Raw genomic sequence first — 15,141 nt, 5'->3', positions numbered from 1 at the left:
TCAAGTTTTTTGAAGTTGACGATGTACCTAGTTTTCTGTTTGCCTTAACCACCTCTGTTTCTTCCTGCCACGCTCCCCTTCCAGGGACCAGTCCAATGTGAGGCGGATGCATACGGCAGTGAAGCTCAACGAGGTTATAGTTAACAAGTCCCATGAAGCAAAGCTGGTTTTGTTGAATATGCCAGGGCCACCTCGAAACCCTGAGGGTGATGAAAACTGTATCCTTTTTAAGAGCGGAACTACTAGTAGGGAAGATCTTAGCCAGCGTCTCAGATGAGACAGTAAGTAACTGTAAAAGTCATTTTCTATGACTTCCCCTCTTGAAGAGGGAAGATTGTTAAAAGCCTTAGGCAAAGATTCTTACTGAGTAGTGAGATTACTCTCCATTGGGGGAGTTGGGTGTAAGATGTTCTCTGTGAACCCTAAAGAGACTTTTTTAGGTGGTATATTTGCAACATGACTTCTAATGTTCAGTGTATAGACCTCTTTCTGACCATCCTAGAGATGGAACACCCACATCCTTTCTCCTTTCCAGGCTCTGCCCACTTCGCAAAGCCTTTCTCTTGGCTGGAATTACGAGAGATGTAATTGAAGTGGAACCTCCTCTGAGGGGAAAAGATAAGGGTTCTTCTTCATACCCTTATCCAGGATTGGTTTTTATGGAACCCTTTGGCACTGCAGTGGCATAGACTAGTCCATTCCCACCAGTACCATTAAGGAAATGAGGTTAAAAGAAAAAGAAAAAAAGAACTGGCAGAAAAATCTAACTTGAACAGCTTCTCTTGGAAATTACTTGGATTCTTTACAGGAATCTTACAAGGCTACCCTGTGGTGGCTTTTTCTTCTTTTGGGCTTACTTGCTATGTAGTAATAACACATTACTTGTGGGTTTACCCCATTTTAAAATAACATATAGGAAAGACTCTAAGAAATGGGAAAGAGTCCTGTATTATATATGCAAAGAGACTAGGTCCCTAGATTACTTCAGTTAAATTGAATCCAGAGTTCAGACTTCTCCAATTCTGAGTATATAATAATGAAAACAACTGTGTTGATTTGCAGCTTTGTAGTCAGATAAACTCAGATTTTCATGATGCAAGGTTGTAAAGTGTGCTCTTCTCCTGCCAATTTGTCTCCTTGACAAATTCTGAAGACATGGAGTTCCTAGAAGTGCTCACCGAGGGACTAGAGCGAGTCCTTCTTGTCCGAGGTGGTGGCAGTGAAGTGATCACCATTTACTCATAATCTACTTCTGAATGACTCTCCTTGGCCTCACCTTTCCAAAAAGGTTCCCTCCTCCACAAAAGTGCCAGCTCTTTATTACCACTCCCATCAAGTAGAGACCTGTGTTCTGTACACATTGTGCTGAACTTTTAACGAGCTGAGTGAGACTCAAGTATTTGTGCAGGAAAGTACAAATAGATCTGCTCTCCGCTACCACATGATCTGCTATCCTTACAGAAGCAGCATATACTCCCTCAACACCAGAAGAATGCTCAAGTCCTAAAAGCCATGTCTGTACCAGTTGAAGGCAAGTTAGAATTAACATGCTAAACCAATAAAATGAATTGGTAAAAGGGATGCTGCGAGTTCACCTGAAGACAAAAAGCAAGTACACATCTAACAATAAGGATAAGTCTCAGAAGTCATGGTTCAATGATGACATCATGGGCGTAACAGCCAGAGACACAGCCTCATCATATTAAAGAATTCACGGCCAAGTATATGGGGACCTAACATCCTTGTGGAGATAACTGTGGCAAGCCAAAATGAAAATTTTCATTAGTGCATCCACTGCTCTCCAGGACTCTGATTTTATACATAGGGTACTAATATGTAAAAACTGAAACATGAAACTGCAGCCTCTACTTCCTCCAAAACAAGGTTCCCCCCAAATATGTTAAAGAACACACTGTTACTGTGTATTTCAGCTGTTTCTCAAAACCTGTTCTGTGGTTAAGATTGTAATACAGGCACTGTTACCATAGAAACGGGTTTTTAAAAGGTGGGGTAAAAATTCTTTCTTTCAGGTTCTTTTCAAATGGCCAAACTAAGGGAACTCCAAAAGGTAGCTATCAAAATTTACATAAATACAATCTGGTTACCTGTGTGTGATGGGCATGATACACAAGCTGTTATCTAGGAAATATAAATGATGATGCATTTTGACCAAAAGCTTCTCCTTTCCTTCTCCCTTTATGTCCTCTGGGTTACAGGCACGGATCAAAATCATAGGAACAAACACTAGGAAGACTGAGTAAAATCCTTCCTTAAAAGCTACGGACTACCCTTCAAAGGGGGAATCCAGCAATGGAATTGGAAGTTGCGAGCCATACTCCCTCGATAGTGCCAAAGTTACTGAGCTGCTGCTGCTCTTCTTACCTACTTCACTAAAGTTGTAAAGCATACAGTTGGCGCTGGCGTGATTCAAGAAACTTCTTTAAGAAACCGGTGGACTCGTTTCCAAAGCCATAGTGAAGACCTGAGGCATACACCTCAGTGCTCAGAGTATGAGCATTTTTTTTCCTTTCAATTTTATTCTTCATCTTGACTGCAGAAACTTGGATCTGAACTAGACTACACAAGCCAACAGTCTTCTGCTATTTCAGTTTTATTTCAGAAAGCTCTAAATTTGTCAAGGAAATGCTTGTGCAAATTTATCTTTTTATTTGCTAACATAAGTATCGCAAAACACCTGGCTTTCAAGCATAAGGAAACCACCCTGTGTAGCTGAGTAGTAATTCCATATATGTGAAATCTTCACTTACTCTACAGGATAGGGTACTTACAGAAACTATCTTGCCTGTATTCATGGCTGCTTTTGAATTTCATTTTATTAATGATAAATAATGCCACTCAGTGATTACCAATAGGATATGGAGCAGGCTGACCTGCTTCATAGCCTGTAGACTATTCATCGGACCCTTAAGGACAGAGGAGAAAAACCCTTCATTACGGCTTAAGATATTGAGTCATTTGATTTATTCCCTTTGCTCTTCTTCCAACCTTCAGGCCAAGTCAGGTAGCAAAGCAGACAAGATCTTTTAAGTCTTTTTCCCTGCTGCTCTCTGCAGAGGGTAGAAGCATTGTTTACAACATTTACTGCAACACTCCATTGCTTAATTGAGTCCAGCAGGTCCCCTAGGGTCCAGGCTATTAAAGACTCCATGCTATAAAGGTCAGCCTGCCCAGGAATTCCTCTACATTTACACACACCCTCTGGAAAAAGTGATATTTGTATATTTTTCCATATAGAAAAAATACAGGCAGAAAATAAGGTTACTTTTAGAAGAGCTTTTTGTGGCTGGAGCTCTGTAAGAATCCTTTAAAAGGGTGGGGGAATTAGTGGCTACTAATACAGCCCTTCCCCTAATGCAATCACTGTTACATGGGGAACTAGTTACTAGGCCAGATTTAAACTCATCTCTGTCTAGAGCATTTCATGTCTATGTGTTGCTTATGTTGTCTGCAAAGTGTCTTGTCTCTTTTAATCACTGCAAATAAAGCAATAAGGAAAACTTGATGAGAAAATGCACCTTAGGGGAAGGGGCTTTGTGTTTCAAGAAGGAAGAGAAAGGAAAGACCTCCTCCTGCTTTTTGAATGAGATCCAGCTTTTAAGTCTTAGCTATGACTTTGCCAGGGCAGGTTATGACAATATTCATTCTCCAACTGCTGGCCCTCTGCCCTTTATAGCTATCTTAAAGGCTTAGGTTTGAATTGCAGCATCTGTTTTGACAGGTGTCAGGTTCCTCTTGGCAGGGGAAAGATCACTACTTTGTATCTTCCGTTGCCTCAGATTCCTGTGGCCCCTAGTGATCCCCTCAATCCTCATTCCCCCTAAACGTGTTAAAATCCATTTTTTGTGGATATTAAAGTAGCAATTATACTGTATTTTATGTGCTTTTTTGGTCTGGTTTATTTTTCATCATGTATAATCTGAATCCAGCATTAGTTTCTCCAACCTTCCACAAGTATCTCCAACAGAATTTTTATGTCCCAGTTTGTGTTAAATAGAAGTGAAATATTAAGGAGAATAGATTTAAGGGAAACTTGTGAAACTTTTTTTTAAAGCATTGTTCTCAACCATTTAATTTATTAAAAGGAGATGCTGCTGTGGTTCTTGATTTAGCAACAACCATTCTTTTGTTTACATAGTTACGGTTTTATTTCTTGTTTTGCTCTATACTGGAAACATAAATAAAGTTTTCTACATTATTTTCAGTCAAGGGTTGTGGTATAATTTCTTGGTGTTTGTAGTGATTGTACATTGTCTTTCTAGGATTTGTCGCCTCACCATGGGGAAAAGAGAGCTTTTGGTTCTTTTTCAGTGAGTGATAACGTTAAGGGTTAGTATGCTGAGGAGAAGCCTCTAGGCGTCAATAAGGTAGTCAGTGAGATCCAAATACATAGGCACCACCTGCTCCTTTCTCAGATTCACAAAAGCAGTCCTCCACCACTGAACTCCATCCTCTGAAACAAGAAAAAGTGAACAGGTGAGTCGTGAATGAGTTTTGAAATAACTTCCTGAATTAAGTACTTTAATCACAAGTTCATTTTGCTTAATCCTTAAAAAAATAACAACTTTCAAACACCTAATGGATCTTATTTCTTAAGAAACGAGCTCTAATACCAACTCTGATCCTCCACCATCAAATGGGCCAGCTATTGACTGTGCATTACAACTGCCCAAAATTTAACTTTCCCTTTGCCTTACCTCAGGGGGCTCAATGAAGGCTAACCAATCTGATGCATGTGTAGGCAACAGTCCCATTGACTGGCACTTATAAACAGCCAGTGCCAAACCCATAAGGTTCCCGATGAGATACACCAAACCCTGAAGAAACTTCTGGCTTGAACTTTCTAGCATCTTGAAAGCTGTTGGGATAACAGGAATTGTCAAAAACCAAAATTCAATATGAATCAGGCTATATATTAAAATAATATAAATAATACAGTCATATAGTAAGACAACAAATAGAACCATTAAAGGTGAACAAAACACCATGATGAGCACTATTTCCCCCTCCATGTCACCACCACTGCCATCACCACCCTGCACACACTCCCACTGCAACTAGCCGAGAGCTGGCTGTGCCAAAATTTCCAATACAGGTTTTGCCTAAGAATTTGCCTTTGATTCTTAAAGCTTAAGGAAGGGTTATTATTTTAAGAATACTTACTGGCTGAAATGGCCATGAGTGCCTGAATGGGTCTCCAAGCCATCATACACACCATCATAGTAGGGAAGATGGAGATAGTATTGCCCGCCATGTACATTATGAAGAGGTTCATGGGAATTTGTTTCAGGGGACCCAAGGCAATGTCCCAGCAGCGCTAAAACAAACACAGTTTTAGCCTCTGATCACTATCTGAGAACACAGTCCCACATTTATCCTATCACTGATGTTAAATCAAATGAACACAATTCCCAATTCTGTGCTTTTGGCTAAGCTGAATCCTCAATTCCACAACCTCTGCCCTTCTCCCACTTTGCCACAGGAAGCTTGCTCTTCTACTAAAGACAAGGCATCCTCACCATTTATGTTTTTCTCCATGGGCTTTCCAGTTGTCATTTTCCCCCATGACTTCAGCTAAAGAAAAGACTTCCCTACTTTTCTTATATCTCTGCATCTATCATTGTCCCATCTACAAGTGAAGAACTGGATAAATCCACATACTAGGAGATTAGCACACCTCAGTAACTAATAGAACAATCAAATCAAGATAAGATCTGAGTGCCATTATTAACTTAACCCAACTGACACAGGGAACATTGCACCCAACAGTTGCAGAATTCACATTCTTTTCAAACACACATAGGACATTAACAAAAACTGACCACTTACTGAGCCATGGAGAAAGTTGTCAATAATTCTCAAAGAACTCAAATCACACAAAGCATATTCTTTAATTATAATGCAATTAGGCTAGAAATCAGTAACAAAAGGTAACTAGAAAATCCCCTATGTACTGAAACTAATAAATGTACTCTAAATGATCAATTAACCAAAGAAGAAATTACAATGGAAAATAGGAATACTGTTAACTGATAACAAAAATACCATATATTAAAAGTGCAGAATATAGAGCTTTGAGAAACTTACACCTTTTAAATACATGTTAAAAGACTAAAAGTATCTAAGCATCTATTTCAAGAAATTAGAAAAAGTAAATTAAATGCAAGGAAATTAAAGGAAAGGAAATCAGAATAAGAGCAGAAATTAATGAAATTTCCCTTAAATCAACAAAGCCAAAGGTGTTCTTTGAAATGATTAATAAAAGCAAAACTGGTGAGCCTGATGAATAAAAAAGGAGAGAAATATTCAACAGCAGGAATGAAAAAAGGGATATCGCTATAGGTCTTGCAAGTGATCATATTATAAATTTGGGGAAATGGTTAAATTCTTAGAAAAAAATATGATGTACCTAAATGGCATAAGAAATTGGAAATTTAAATAGTCTTACAACTTTATAATATACCACTGTCCACTGGGGTTTATTCACATAAAAAAATAAATGGCCATATCTGTAAACAATTCCCTAACATGTCATTTATATAGACCATTTATCTGGGAGTTTAAATATCAAATCATTCATACAACAGAACTGTTCCAAAATATTTTATGATAATTACCTTTAAAATCAGGCTATTTTAATAGCATTTTACTATCATGTATTATTCATGTTACACTTCGATGCCAAGATGAAAAATGATAGGATAGTTATCAAGAAAATTAACAGCTCAGTCATTTTCATGTTGTGAAAATCATTGTTTCTTTTCAATTGTTTCTGTTTTTGTTTTTGTTTTTTTGTGTGTGGGGGGTTAAATAGGTTTACTTATTTATGTTTAGAGGAGGTACTGGGGACTGAACCCAAGACCTTGTGTGTGCTAAGCACATACTCTACCACTTGGGCTATACCCTCCCCCCCTAAAATCACTGTGTTTCATAAAACAGAGATCATTTAATATTGAACAATATTAAGACTGGGAGGAAAGAAAGTGCCAGACACTGTTCTAGGCACTTGGAAGTCAAAGTCTTGCTCTCGTGGTGCTTACAAGAGTGAAAAGAGAAGTAATAAGTGTGTGTGTGTGTATATATACATATATATATATACACACACACACACATATATATATATATCATTCATATATGGAGAAATAGAAGTGAATGAATGATATGGAGAAATATAAAGTAGGAGAACAGGATAGGGAGTGCCATGAGGGTAGGCTTCACTAAGAAAGTAACATTTGAGAGACCTACAAGGGATGAGACCAGCAAGTCATAAAGGTATCTGGGAGAAGAGTATTCCAGGAATGGGAAGAACAAGTATGAAAAGTTTGAAATAGAAGCTTGCCTGGCATATTAGGGAGCAGCAAGGAGCCCATTCTGACTAGAGGGGTGAACAAAGGGGAAAGTGGTAAGAGATGAAATGGCTTAGACCAGGATGATAGATTAAAACAATAAGAAGTCAGATTTTGAATCTATTTTGAAGGTAAAACCAACAGACTAACCTGACAGACTGGTTGTGAGCTATAAGGGAACTAGGGTAGAAAAAGATGACTTCATCTGGAACGCGATGCCACTACTTTCCATTTTCAACCTACCTTCTTACACCTTATGTCCCAATATCTTTTATTTTTCCATTAATTGAGCATTTCTGGAGCTATCTCAACTAATGTAACACCAATCTCAAGCAGTTTAGCTACCAAATATTCAGGGTAAGGGCCATCTACAGTAAGATATTCATATGCTGCCTGGGAGAGGAGGGTGGGTGTGTAGGTCAGGACTGGCCCAAGGACTACGGTGACATCTATACCTCTGTACCTTCTCCACTAGGATCCGGTCTGTCTCTTGCACGCTGGTATCAGGCACTTGCTTGTCCAAGTAACCAACCGGGTACAGCGAGTCTCCCTGGCCACCGCCCCGGTCACTTCGGCCCCTAGAGACCAAAACCAAGAAACTGAGGCCGCAGCCTCGCACATTTCATATCCCACATTACCTGTTCTTATCATAGGAATAAAGATCCTCAGATGCAGCTACCGAGATTACACCAAGCCCCCTCATGGGTTCATCAGACCCTTGTCTATCGTGAAGAATGAAATAACCATCCTTTGGATACAGAAACCTCCACGAGAGAGAAGCCGCTAGCTCCCCAGGAGTCGCCTTTGTGTCACCCATCCTTTTCAGAGAGTTGCGCCTGAAGGCTCAGGTCCTATGTCTTTGGGGCAGTTCTGGGGTGAAAGCTCTGATGTCGAGCTCGCCCCGGCTCCTCACCTGCTGCCTCCTCCAGGTCCGCTCAGCTCAATCGCCCACTTGAAGCGCCGGCCTCGGTTGGCCACCAGGCTCCCCTGGGCCGTCATGGCAACGGCCGCCAACCAAAGCTGCCAAGACCCCGACTCTAAAGTGTAGCGGAGTCTCAGGCCCACTAGCTTCCGCTACTTCTCGGGCTCATTCTGCAAGTCCACTTCCGGCGCGTAAGTACAGACGTCACTTCCGCCCCGGAAATTTTCCGGCGGCAGATCGGAAAGAGTACTGGGAGCTACAGACCCTGGAAGGAGAGAAAAGCGGGCGGAACGCAAAGGTTCCTCAAAGGACCCCCCCGCCCCTTCCCTCCTTTCTGAGGAGGGCTGTTGGGCGTTTCCTGATCTCAGAGGTGTGCTTTATGGGGCAAAGGGAAAGGCCATTCTGACTGCGTTAGGAGTTGAAGCCATGAAAATCTTCTGGAGCTCCACTGAGCTCCCGGGAACACAAGATTCAAATCTCTGTTTAAATCTTTCACCACGGATTGTGTGACCTTGAGTGAATTATTTAGTGGTTTCTGAATGTTGAATGTCCACCGTGCGCCAGAAACTGTGTTTATTATTTCATTTAATTCTCTCAGTAACCCTGCGAGGTAAATAATCATCCCGCATTCTGCGCAAAATCTAAGAGGCAGTGTGGGCGTAGAAAGGCGCTTTGGCTCAAGATTTGAATCCTGGCTTCAGTACTTAGTTGTGTGACCTTGGGCAAGGTAAAGTCTGTTTCAAAAGTTTTCGTATGTGACAACTGCGTAATCTACCTACTTTCAAGGCTTGTGAGGGTAAATGGAGGAGTGCTCACCACAAATGCATGACGTGTTTTTTAAATTATTAAAAGTTTGTTTAGAGGGAGGTAATTAGGTTTGTTTGTTTATCTTTTTAATGGCGGTACTGAGGATTGAACTAATACATGTTAAGCGTGCACTCTACCACTGAGCTATAGCTATAGCCTTCCCCCCTGTTTTTTTAATGTCATTGAATCATCTCCAACAATATTCGTAGCGACTGGGCTTTTGTGTTCAGTTGTATACCTGTATTGTAATTTAACTTATTATTGGGTGTTTGTTTCCTGTTTTTTCCCCTGTTTTATAACCGGTGTTGCTGTGAACATCTTTGTACGTCTTATTTCCTTAAGTGAAATTCCTAGAAATGCAAATTGCTGGATTAAAGAAATGCACGTTTTTAAGGAATTTTCGCTTAAAATTGCCCACTAGGAAAATCGCACCCATTTACATTCTACCAGCTTCACAACTTTTTTAAATTGCCAGTTTGAAAATGGTACTGTATTATTTTTTAATTTGTATTATTTTAATCCAAATTATTTGATGGGAGGGAGTGCTGTGGTGGGGAGGTAATTTTGAAAAAGGGCCTCCTTGACCAACTAAAGAGTTTGGACCCCTGAAGATGATGGTAGTCTTGACATTCTGAGTCCCACTTCCACTTTTTCTGATTTAAAAATATTGTGTTCATAGCTGGCTATTTGAACAAAGCAGGAATGAAAAAGGCTTTTCCCCTTAAAATCTATTCTAAAATATGTATCTATCTGATATACAAGGCCCAGCTTGTAAATTGGTTTCCTGCTTCTTTCTCTTTTTCTCCGTTGATCACATTGTCTCTGACACACCTTTGAGATTCATCTCAAGCTTTACAAAGGCCTTGGCCCCATTAAATATCCTATTTGTCCCTCTGTATTCTGCATACAAGCACTTAACCACATTGCATTGTTTGCTGACATCCCCTGAGCACTTTAAACACACACACACACACACACACACACACACACACACCCCACTACCCCAAATTCCTTGAGGATGGAAGCTGTATGTTAATTACCTTTGATTCCACAATATTGCCTCATAAAGTACTGAATAAATGTTTAGTAATAATGAATGATATTAGAATAATGAATATAATAGAATAAATGAATGTAAGTAAATTTAAAGTAAATATAATAATAAGGTGGGGAGGATATAGCTCAAGTAGTAGAGTGCATGCTTAGCATACACAATGTCCTGGGTTCAATCCCCAGCACCTCCTCTAAAAATAAAACAAATAAGTAAACCTAATTACCCCCTCCCAAACAAAACAAAACAAAAAAGTTAAATAATTTTTTTAAAAGGATGTATTGTACAACATGGGCAATAGGCCAGTATTAAAAAGAAGTAAATATAATACAAAACTGAATATACTATAATTAGATTTACATAAAATAAAATAAAGGAAATGCATTAAAAATGTTATATTTTGTATGTGGGTAATGATTTCCATGCAGTTTTCTCTGATTTCCAAACTATTCCTGTTACGCTTCTCTAATAAATTTTAAAGAAACACTTTAAAAAAAATACTCAATAAAAAATGTTTAAAAAAAAACACATTGTAAAATTATTATAAATCAATAAAAAATGTTAAAAAATAGTCACTCAAATCATATATTCCTTCCCTTTTAAAGTACTCCCCCAGTTGCTATAAAATTTTTTAAACTGTAACTCAAATCAAAATTTCTTTGGTCTCAATAGGGTACTCTAAATCTTTTATTCCTTTATCCTAGGACTCCTCATAGTGTTATTTTCTAAAACGTGTTCCAAAGAATGTGAAGATACTGGGACTGAACTGAGGAAAGGTTCCAAGGTCAAGTAAGTTTGAGAAATACTGCCTATTGTGGAGGGAGGGTATAACTCAAATGGTAGAGTGGTTGCTTAGCATGCATGAGGTCCTGGGTTCAATCCTCAGTGCCTCCTCTAAGAATAAATAAATAAATAAACCTACTTACCTCCCCCCAAAATAAAAGTTAAAAAAAAATACTGCCTATTGTATTCCACACATAACATCCCAGAGAGTCTCAATGCTATTAGCATAACCTTAAAACTACCAGAAATGATTCGGTAAAGAATCTCATTTTGTTTTCCAATCTACCTGAACAAGAAGCTTTTCTTTTTCCTGTCACATCTGTTAATGTCCAGTGGGATAAGTGTTCCATAGAACATAGTGGGGGCAACCTGCTGTATACATGCTAGAATTCAAGAGAAAGATGATGACACTCTTTAAAGCTCTGATTGATGTTTCTTAAGGATTGTTAGACTGTCATTAGAAATAATAGATCCTTTACGGAAATGGAGTTTCAGATTGGAATTAAACTTCTGAGGATCCAAATTTTTGTACAAAAATGTGTTTTGCAAGAAAAATAAAGGGAACCCTATATTCTACTCCTGACTTCAAATAAACTCCTAAGAGAGTTAGGAACCCTCTTGGCCTTTATTTCTTTATCTGTAAAATAAGGGACTTAATACCAGATGACGTCTTAAGGGTACCTTCTAGTTCTGAAATGTATTTTTTTTAAAGAACTTATCTTACATGTTATTCTTTCATAAACATATATGCATAGGAGAAAGACAAATGATAAGCGTAAAGGAGTAATGCGATTTCAGATCATCTTTTTTAAATTGTGCTTTCCCAGACTTTTCCTAATCCTCTGCAAGTGCATCTACCATTTTTGGATTTAGAAAAATATAAATGTTATTAATTACAACATGACGTAGTTCTAAACCTAGAAGCATCATGGTTCTGTCCTACATGCAGAGGAAACTCATCTTGGGAGCCCTTAAAAATACTGATGTCTGGGCTACACCTCCAGAGATTCTGATTCATTGGCTTAGGGTGGAGCAGGGCATCAGTATTTCTTTTATGGCTCTCCGGGTGATTCTACTTTGCAGCAAGGACAACCACTGACCTAGAGTGTTTTGTTGCTCTAAAGTAACAAGGTTTGAATCTACACTAAGTAAATTTAAATAATCTTTAGTTTTTGAGAGCCTCCTCTTATGCCTCCCACTGGAATAAACTTGAATTAGAAAATAATGGGAATACTGAAATTGTAGAAATAAAATTTAAATTTCCCTTTGTGCCTTTGAGCAAATGTAATTTTAATTAAAGAAGCTGTGAGGAGGAAAACCATGCTTCCACATGTCTTACAAATTGCTTTGTTTGACTTATAATTTGTGCCATTTACATGGTTTTGGTATTTGTTTTTGTATCTCACCCCCCACCTCTTTAGGGGTTTAAGAAGCTATTTCTAATACTTCACACCATTCTCTTCAGAGCATTTGCATTTGGATTGAAACTTAAACAAAGAAATTTGGTAGTCACACAACCAGATCCAGAATGGATCCTTCTAAAAGAAAAAAAGCTTTTATACATAGGTCTAAAGTTTTTGGTCTATGCCATTTCACAGCATCTCTGTAATAATATTCGGCTATCCTCACTGGTCCTACCAGTTCTCCCAGTGTGCTCTAAAAGCTCCCAGGCCTTTTAGCAGCTTCAGTAAAATGGGCTTCCATTGCAACCTCCAGTTGCTTGTGTTATTTAACTCTACTATCATTATTGCCTTCCGGAAAGGGCCACCTTACCGTTGCACCATTCATGATGCAATTTATTCCCTGTCAGTAACAGGGCCTTAATAAGAGGAAACTTTTTCCTCCCTTTTGTCTGTTTGGATTTACAAACCCTTTAGTGGAAAAAAAAATTACATATATATATGTATATATATATGTATATATATATAGTTTTTGATGTATATATATATAGTTTTTATATATATATATATATTTGGTAAGATCCTACCTCACAGTTCTTATTGGGTTTCTACATCATTTCTATGCAGATTACAAATTTTTCAGTTTCTGGTTCATGGTTCTGCAGTGTCATGAAATGCCCCTGTCAGCAGTTGACATGATTTTGTGCTGAGAGAAGATGTTAGTAATACCATTCTTCATTAGCAATTAACCTTTTTTTCATTTCAGGAGCACTGTTGTGCAGTTCACATTTTAACATTCCCATTATAGCACCTCCCTCCAGCACTTCCTTAGGAAGCTGGGAGGATTGCAATTCCCACAGATCCCATTAAAGGATAAGAATGACAACCGTAGCATGAGTCATAATGATACATCACTCATGGCCTAACATGTTTCTTCAAGCTTGGTTACTGTGGATTCATTCTGGTGATTAATTTCTGCTATCTTGGAAGCCGGCTAAACTGTCTCTACGTCAAGAATCCGAATGACCCATCCAGGTCTTTTGTGGCATTGTTTTCTATGTGCTAATTTTAAAAAGCCTCAGTGGGTTCAGATATAAAGCATTGTTTTATAGCCTGAGTTTTTGGAAGGAGGATTGTTGTGGACTGAATGTTTGTGTCCTCCCATAATTCATATGTTCAAGCCCTAACCCCCAATATATTTGGAGATGGGGCCTCTGGCAGGTAATTAGGGTTAGATGAGGTCATGAAGGTAGGGCTCTCATCCTGGGATTAGTGTCTTTAGAAGAGACACAAGAGAGCTTGCTCTCTCTACCATGTGAGGAGGTGGCTGTCTACAAGCCAGGAGGAGAGCTTTCACCAGGAACTGAGTCAACCGGCACCTTGATCTTGGACTTCCCAGCCTCCAGAACTGTGAGAAAATAAGATTCTGTTGTTAAAGCCCAGGCAGACTAATAAAAGGATGAAGTGGGATTCAGAAGAACTGAAGGAGAACAATAAGTACCTTTTGTGATTATTGAAGAGTTTTTGAAAGATAAAGTCATCCCTTGAAACATATAATAAATGTAGGATTGTTTAATTTCTGGGAGCTTATTACATAAATGGAAACATACTAAACACTGTTCACTGACTTGTTTTTTCACTTACTCCATCTTGGATGTCTTCCGTGTCTGTCATTCAGATCTACCTCATTGTTTTTAAAGGCTACAGAGTATACGTGGCATGGATGTATGAACTTAGTTAACCAGTCCCTAATTGATGGGCATTTATGTTTTACTATTACTGAAAAACAAATGTTATTAGGAACATCCCTGGGTACTTTGTCAACACAGTTCTGTAGGAGAGTCCTACAATTAAGGTCACTTACAACACAGGTTATACAGTTAAAATGTTAATAAGTTCAAATAGGCCCTCCAAAAATGTACACTTTGAAAGATTTGTGGGCTATTTAGTGTTATATATAGTGAGTTAAGTAGTGTCCCCCTAGAATTCATATGCACCTGGAACCTCAGAATGTGACGTTAATTAGAAATAGGATCTTTGCAGATGTAATTCGTTAAGATGAGGTTATACTGGATTAGGGTGTGTCCTAAATCCAATGGCTGGTGTCCTTATAGGATGAGGAGAGGGCACACAGATACACAGGGTAGAAGTCCGTGTGACAATGGAGGCAGATTGGAGTAATGCAGCTACAAGCTGATGCTTGCCAGAGTCACCAAAAGCTAGGAAGGGCAAGGAAGCATTCTTCCCTAGAGCCTACAGAAAGATAATGGTCCTGCCAACACCCTGATTTTGGTTTTCCAGCCTCTAGAACTGTGAGAGATTATGTTTCTTCTGTTTTAAGCCATCCAGTTTCTGATGCTTTGTTACTGTTGTTCTAGGAAACTAATACAAGTTTCTTTCTGAAAAAAGATTCCATTCAAATGAATTAAGCTAACCAGGATTAGCTTAAGTGGGAAATAATAACAAGTAATAAAATAATAATGCCAAAGCTGCCAAATCAAATCCTAAACTTTAAAAAATTTGCACAAAAAGTTTTAATTTCCCAACTGCTGTGATTAGTTTCTTTAGTAAAATGACTTTCAAAAAATTACAAAAGGAAGGCATTTGCTGTGTAAAGTGGAAAATACAAATAAGTAAAAAAAAAGATAATCAACAAATCCTGCCATGCAAAAAAAGTGATAATAATTTTCACGGACATTTTGATTTAGATTCTCCCAGGCTTTTTTGATTTATATTTGGACTTATTTAACATGTTTTATAACACGCTATTCTATGAAGGGCCATATTTTTATTTTTAAAGAAAAAGTATGGTTA

The 15,141-nt window shown here is 38.5% G+C and overlaps 2 protein-coding genes and 1 long non-coding RNA gene across 8 annotated transcripts in view; 2 read left to right on the top strand and 1 right to left on the bottom strand.

Moving 5' to 3' along the window:
• Positions 1-1,490, top strand: part of SLC12A6 (solute carrier family 12 member 6) — a 79,279-nt gene extending 77,789 nt beyond the window's left edge. For 4 of the 5 annotated variants that reach the window (XM_072962741.1, XM_072962742.1, XM_072962743.1 and 1 more), the window contains 2 exons: positions 85-218; positions 1,154-1,461. In XM_072962741.1, the coding sequence (XP_072818842.1) occupies positions 85-218; positions 1,154-1,245 (226 nt within the window). In that variant the 3' untranslated portion in view covers positions 1,246-1,461. Of the gene's footprint in view, positions 1-84; positions 219-1,153 lie in introns of all 5 variants that reach the window. The other variant, XM_072962740.1, reaches the window with a different exon arrangement.
• A 2,407-nt stretch (positions 1,491-3,897) lies between these two features.
• EMC4 (ER membrane protein complex subunit 4) lies at positions 3,898-8,489 on the bottom strand. Of its 2 annotated transcripts, XM_006201605.3 has the most exons (5): positions 8,278-8,489; positions 7,828-7,942; positions 5,182-5,335; positions 4,716-4,876; positions 3,898-4,471 (listed from the first exon to the last, which is right to left on the bottom strand). In XM_006201605.3, the coding sequence occupies exons 1-5, from the start codon at positions 8,361-8,363 to the stop codon at positions 4,436-4,438; spliced, it is 552 nt and encodes a 183-aa protein (XP_006201667.1). In that variant the 5' UTR covers positions 8,364-8,489; the 3' UTR covers positions 3,898-4,435. The 2 variants fall into 2 exon arrangements, with proteins under 2 accessions (XP_006201667.1, XP_006201668.2); XM_006201606.4 differs by lacking the exon at positions 4,716-4,876 and having other exon boundaries at positions 4,163-4,471; positions 8,278-8,470.
• A 28-nt stretch (positions 8,490-8,517) lies between these two features.
• Positions 8,518-13,940, top strand: LOC140696841 (uncharacterized). The gene is made up of 3 exons (XR_012073403.1): positions 8,518-8,656; positions 10,849-10,933; positions 13,094-13,940. It is a non-coding gene; the product is annotated as an uncharacterized lncRNA (long non-coding RNA).
• The last annotated feature ends 1,201 nt before the right edge of the window (positions 13,941-15,141 follow it).

Source organism: Vicugna pacos, chromosome 6 (assembly GCF_048564905.1).
Source record: "Vicugna pacos chromosome 6, VicPac4, whole genome shotgun sequence".
NCBI classification, from domain to species: domain Eukaryota; kingdom Metazoa; phylum Chordata; class Mammalia; order Artiodactyla; family Camelidae; genus Vicugna; species Vicugna pacos.
This window is presented reverse-complemented; position numbering and strand designations above follow the sequence as displayed.

Excerpts from the sequence above, each read along its gene's own strand:
- EMC4 (XM_006201605.3), bottom strand. The coding sequence starts at position 8,363 with ATGACGGCCCAGGGGAGCCTGGTGGCCAACCGAGGCCGGCGCTTCAAG. Across the intron at positions 7,943-8,277 it reads GGACCTGGAGGAGGCAGCAG|GGGCCGAAGTGACCGGGGCG; the intron begins GTGAGGAGCCGG and ends TTTGGTCTCTAG. Across the intron at positions 5,336-7,827 it reads ACCGGATCCTAGTGGAGAAG|CGCTGCTGGGACATTGCCTT; the intron begins GTACAGAGGTAT and ends TGTTTGTTTTAG.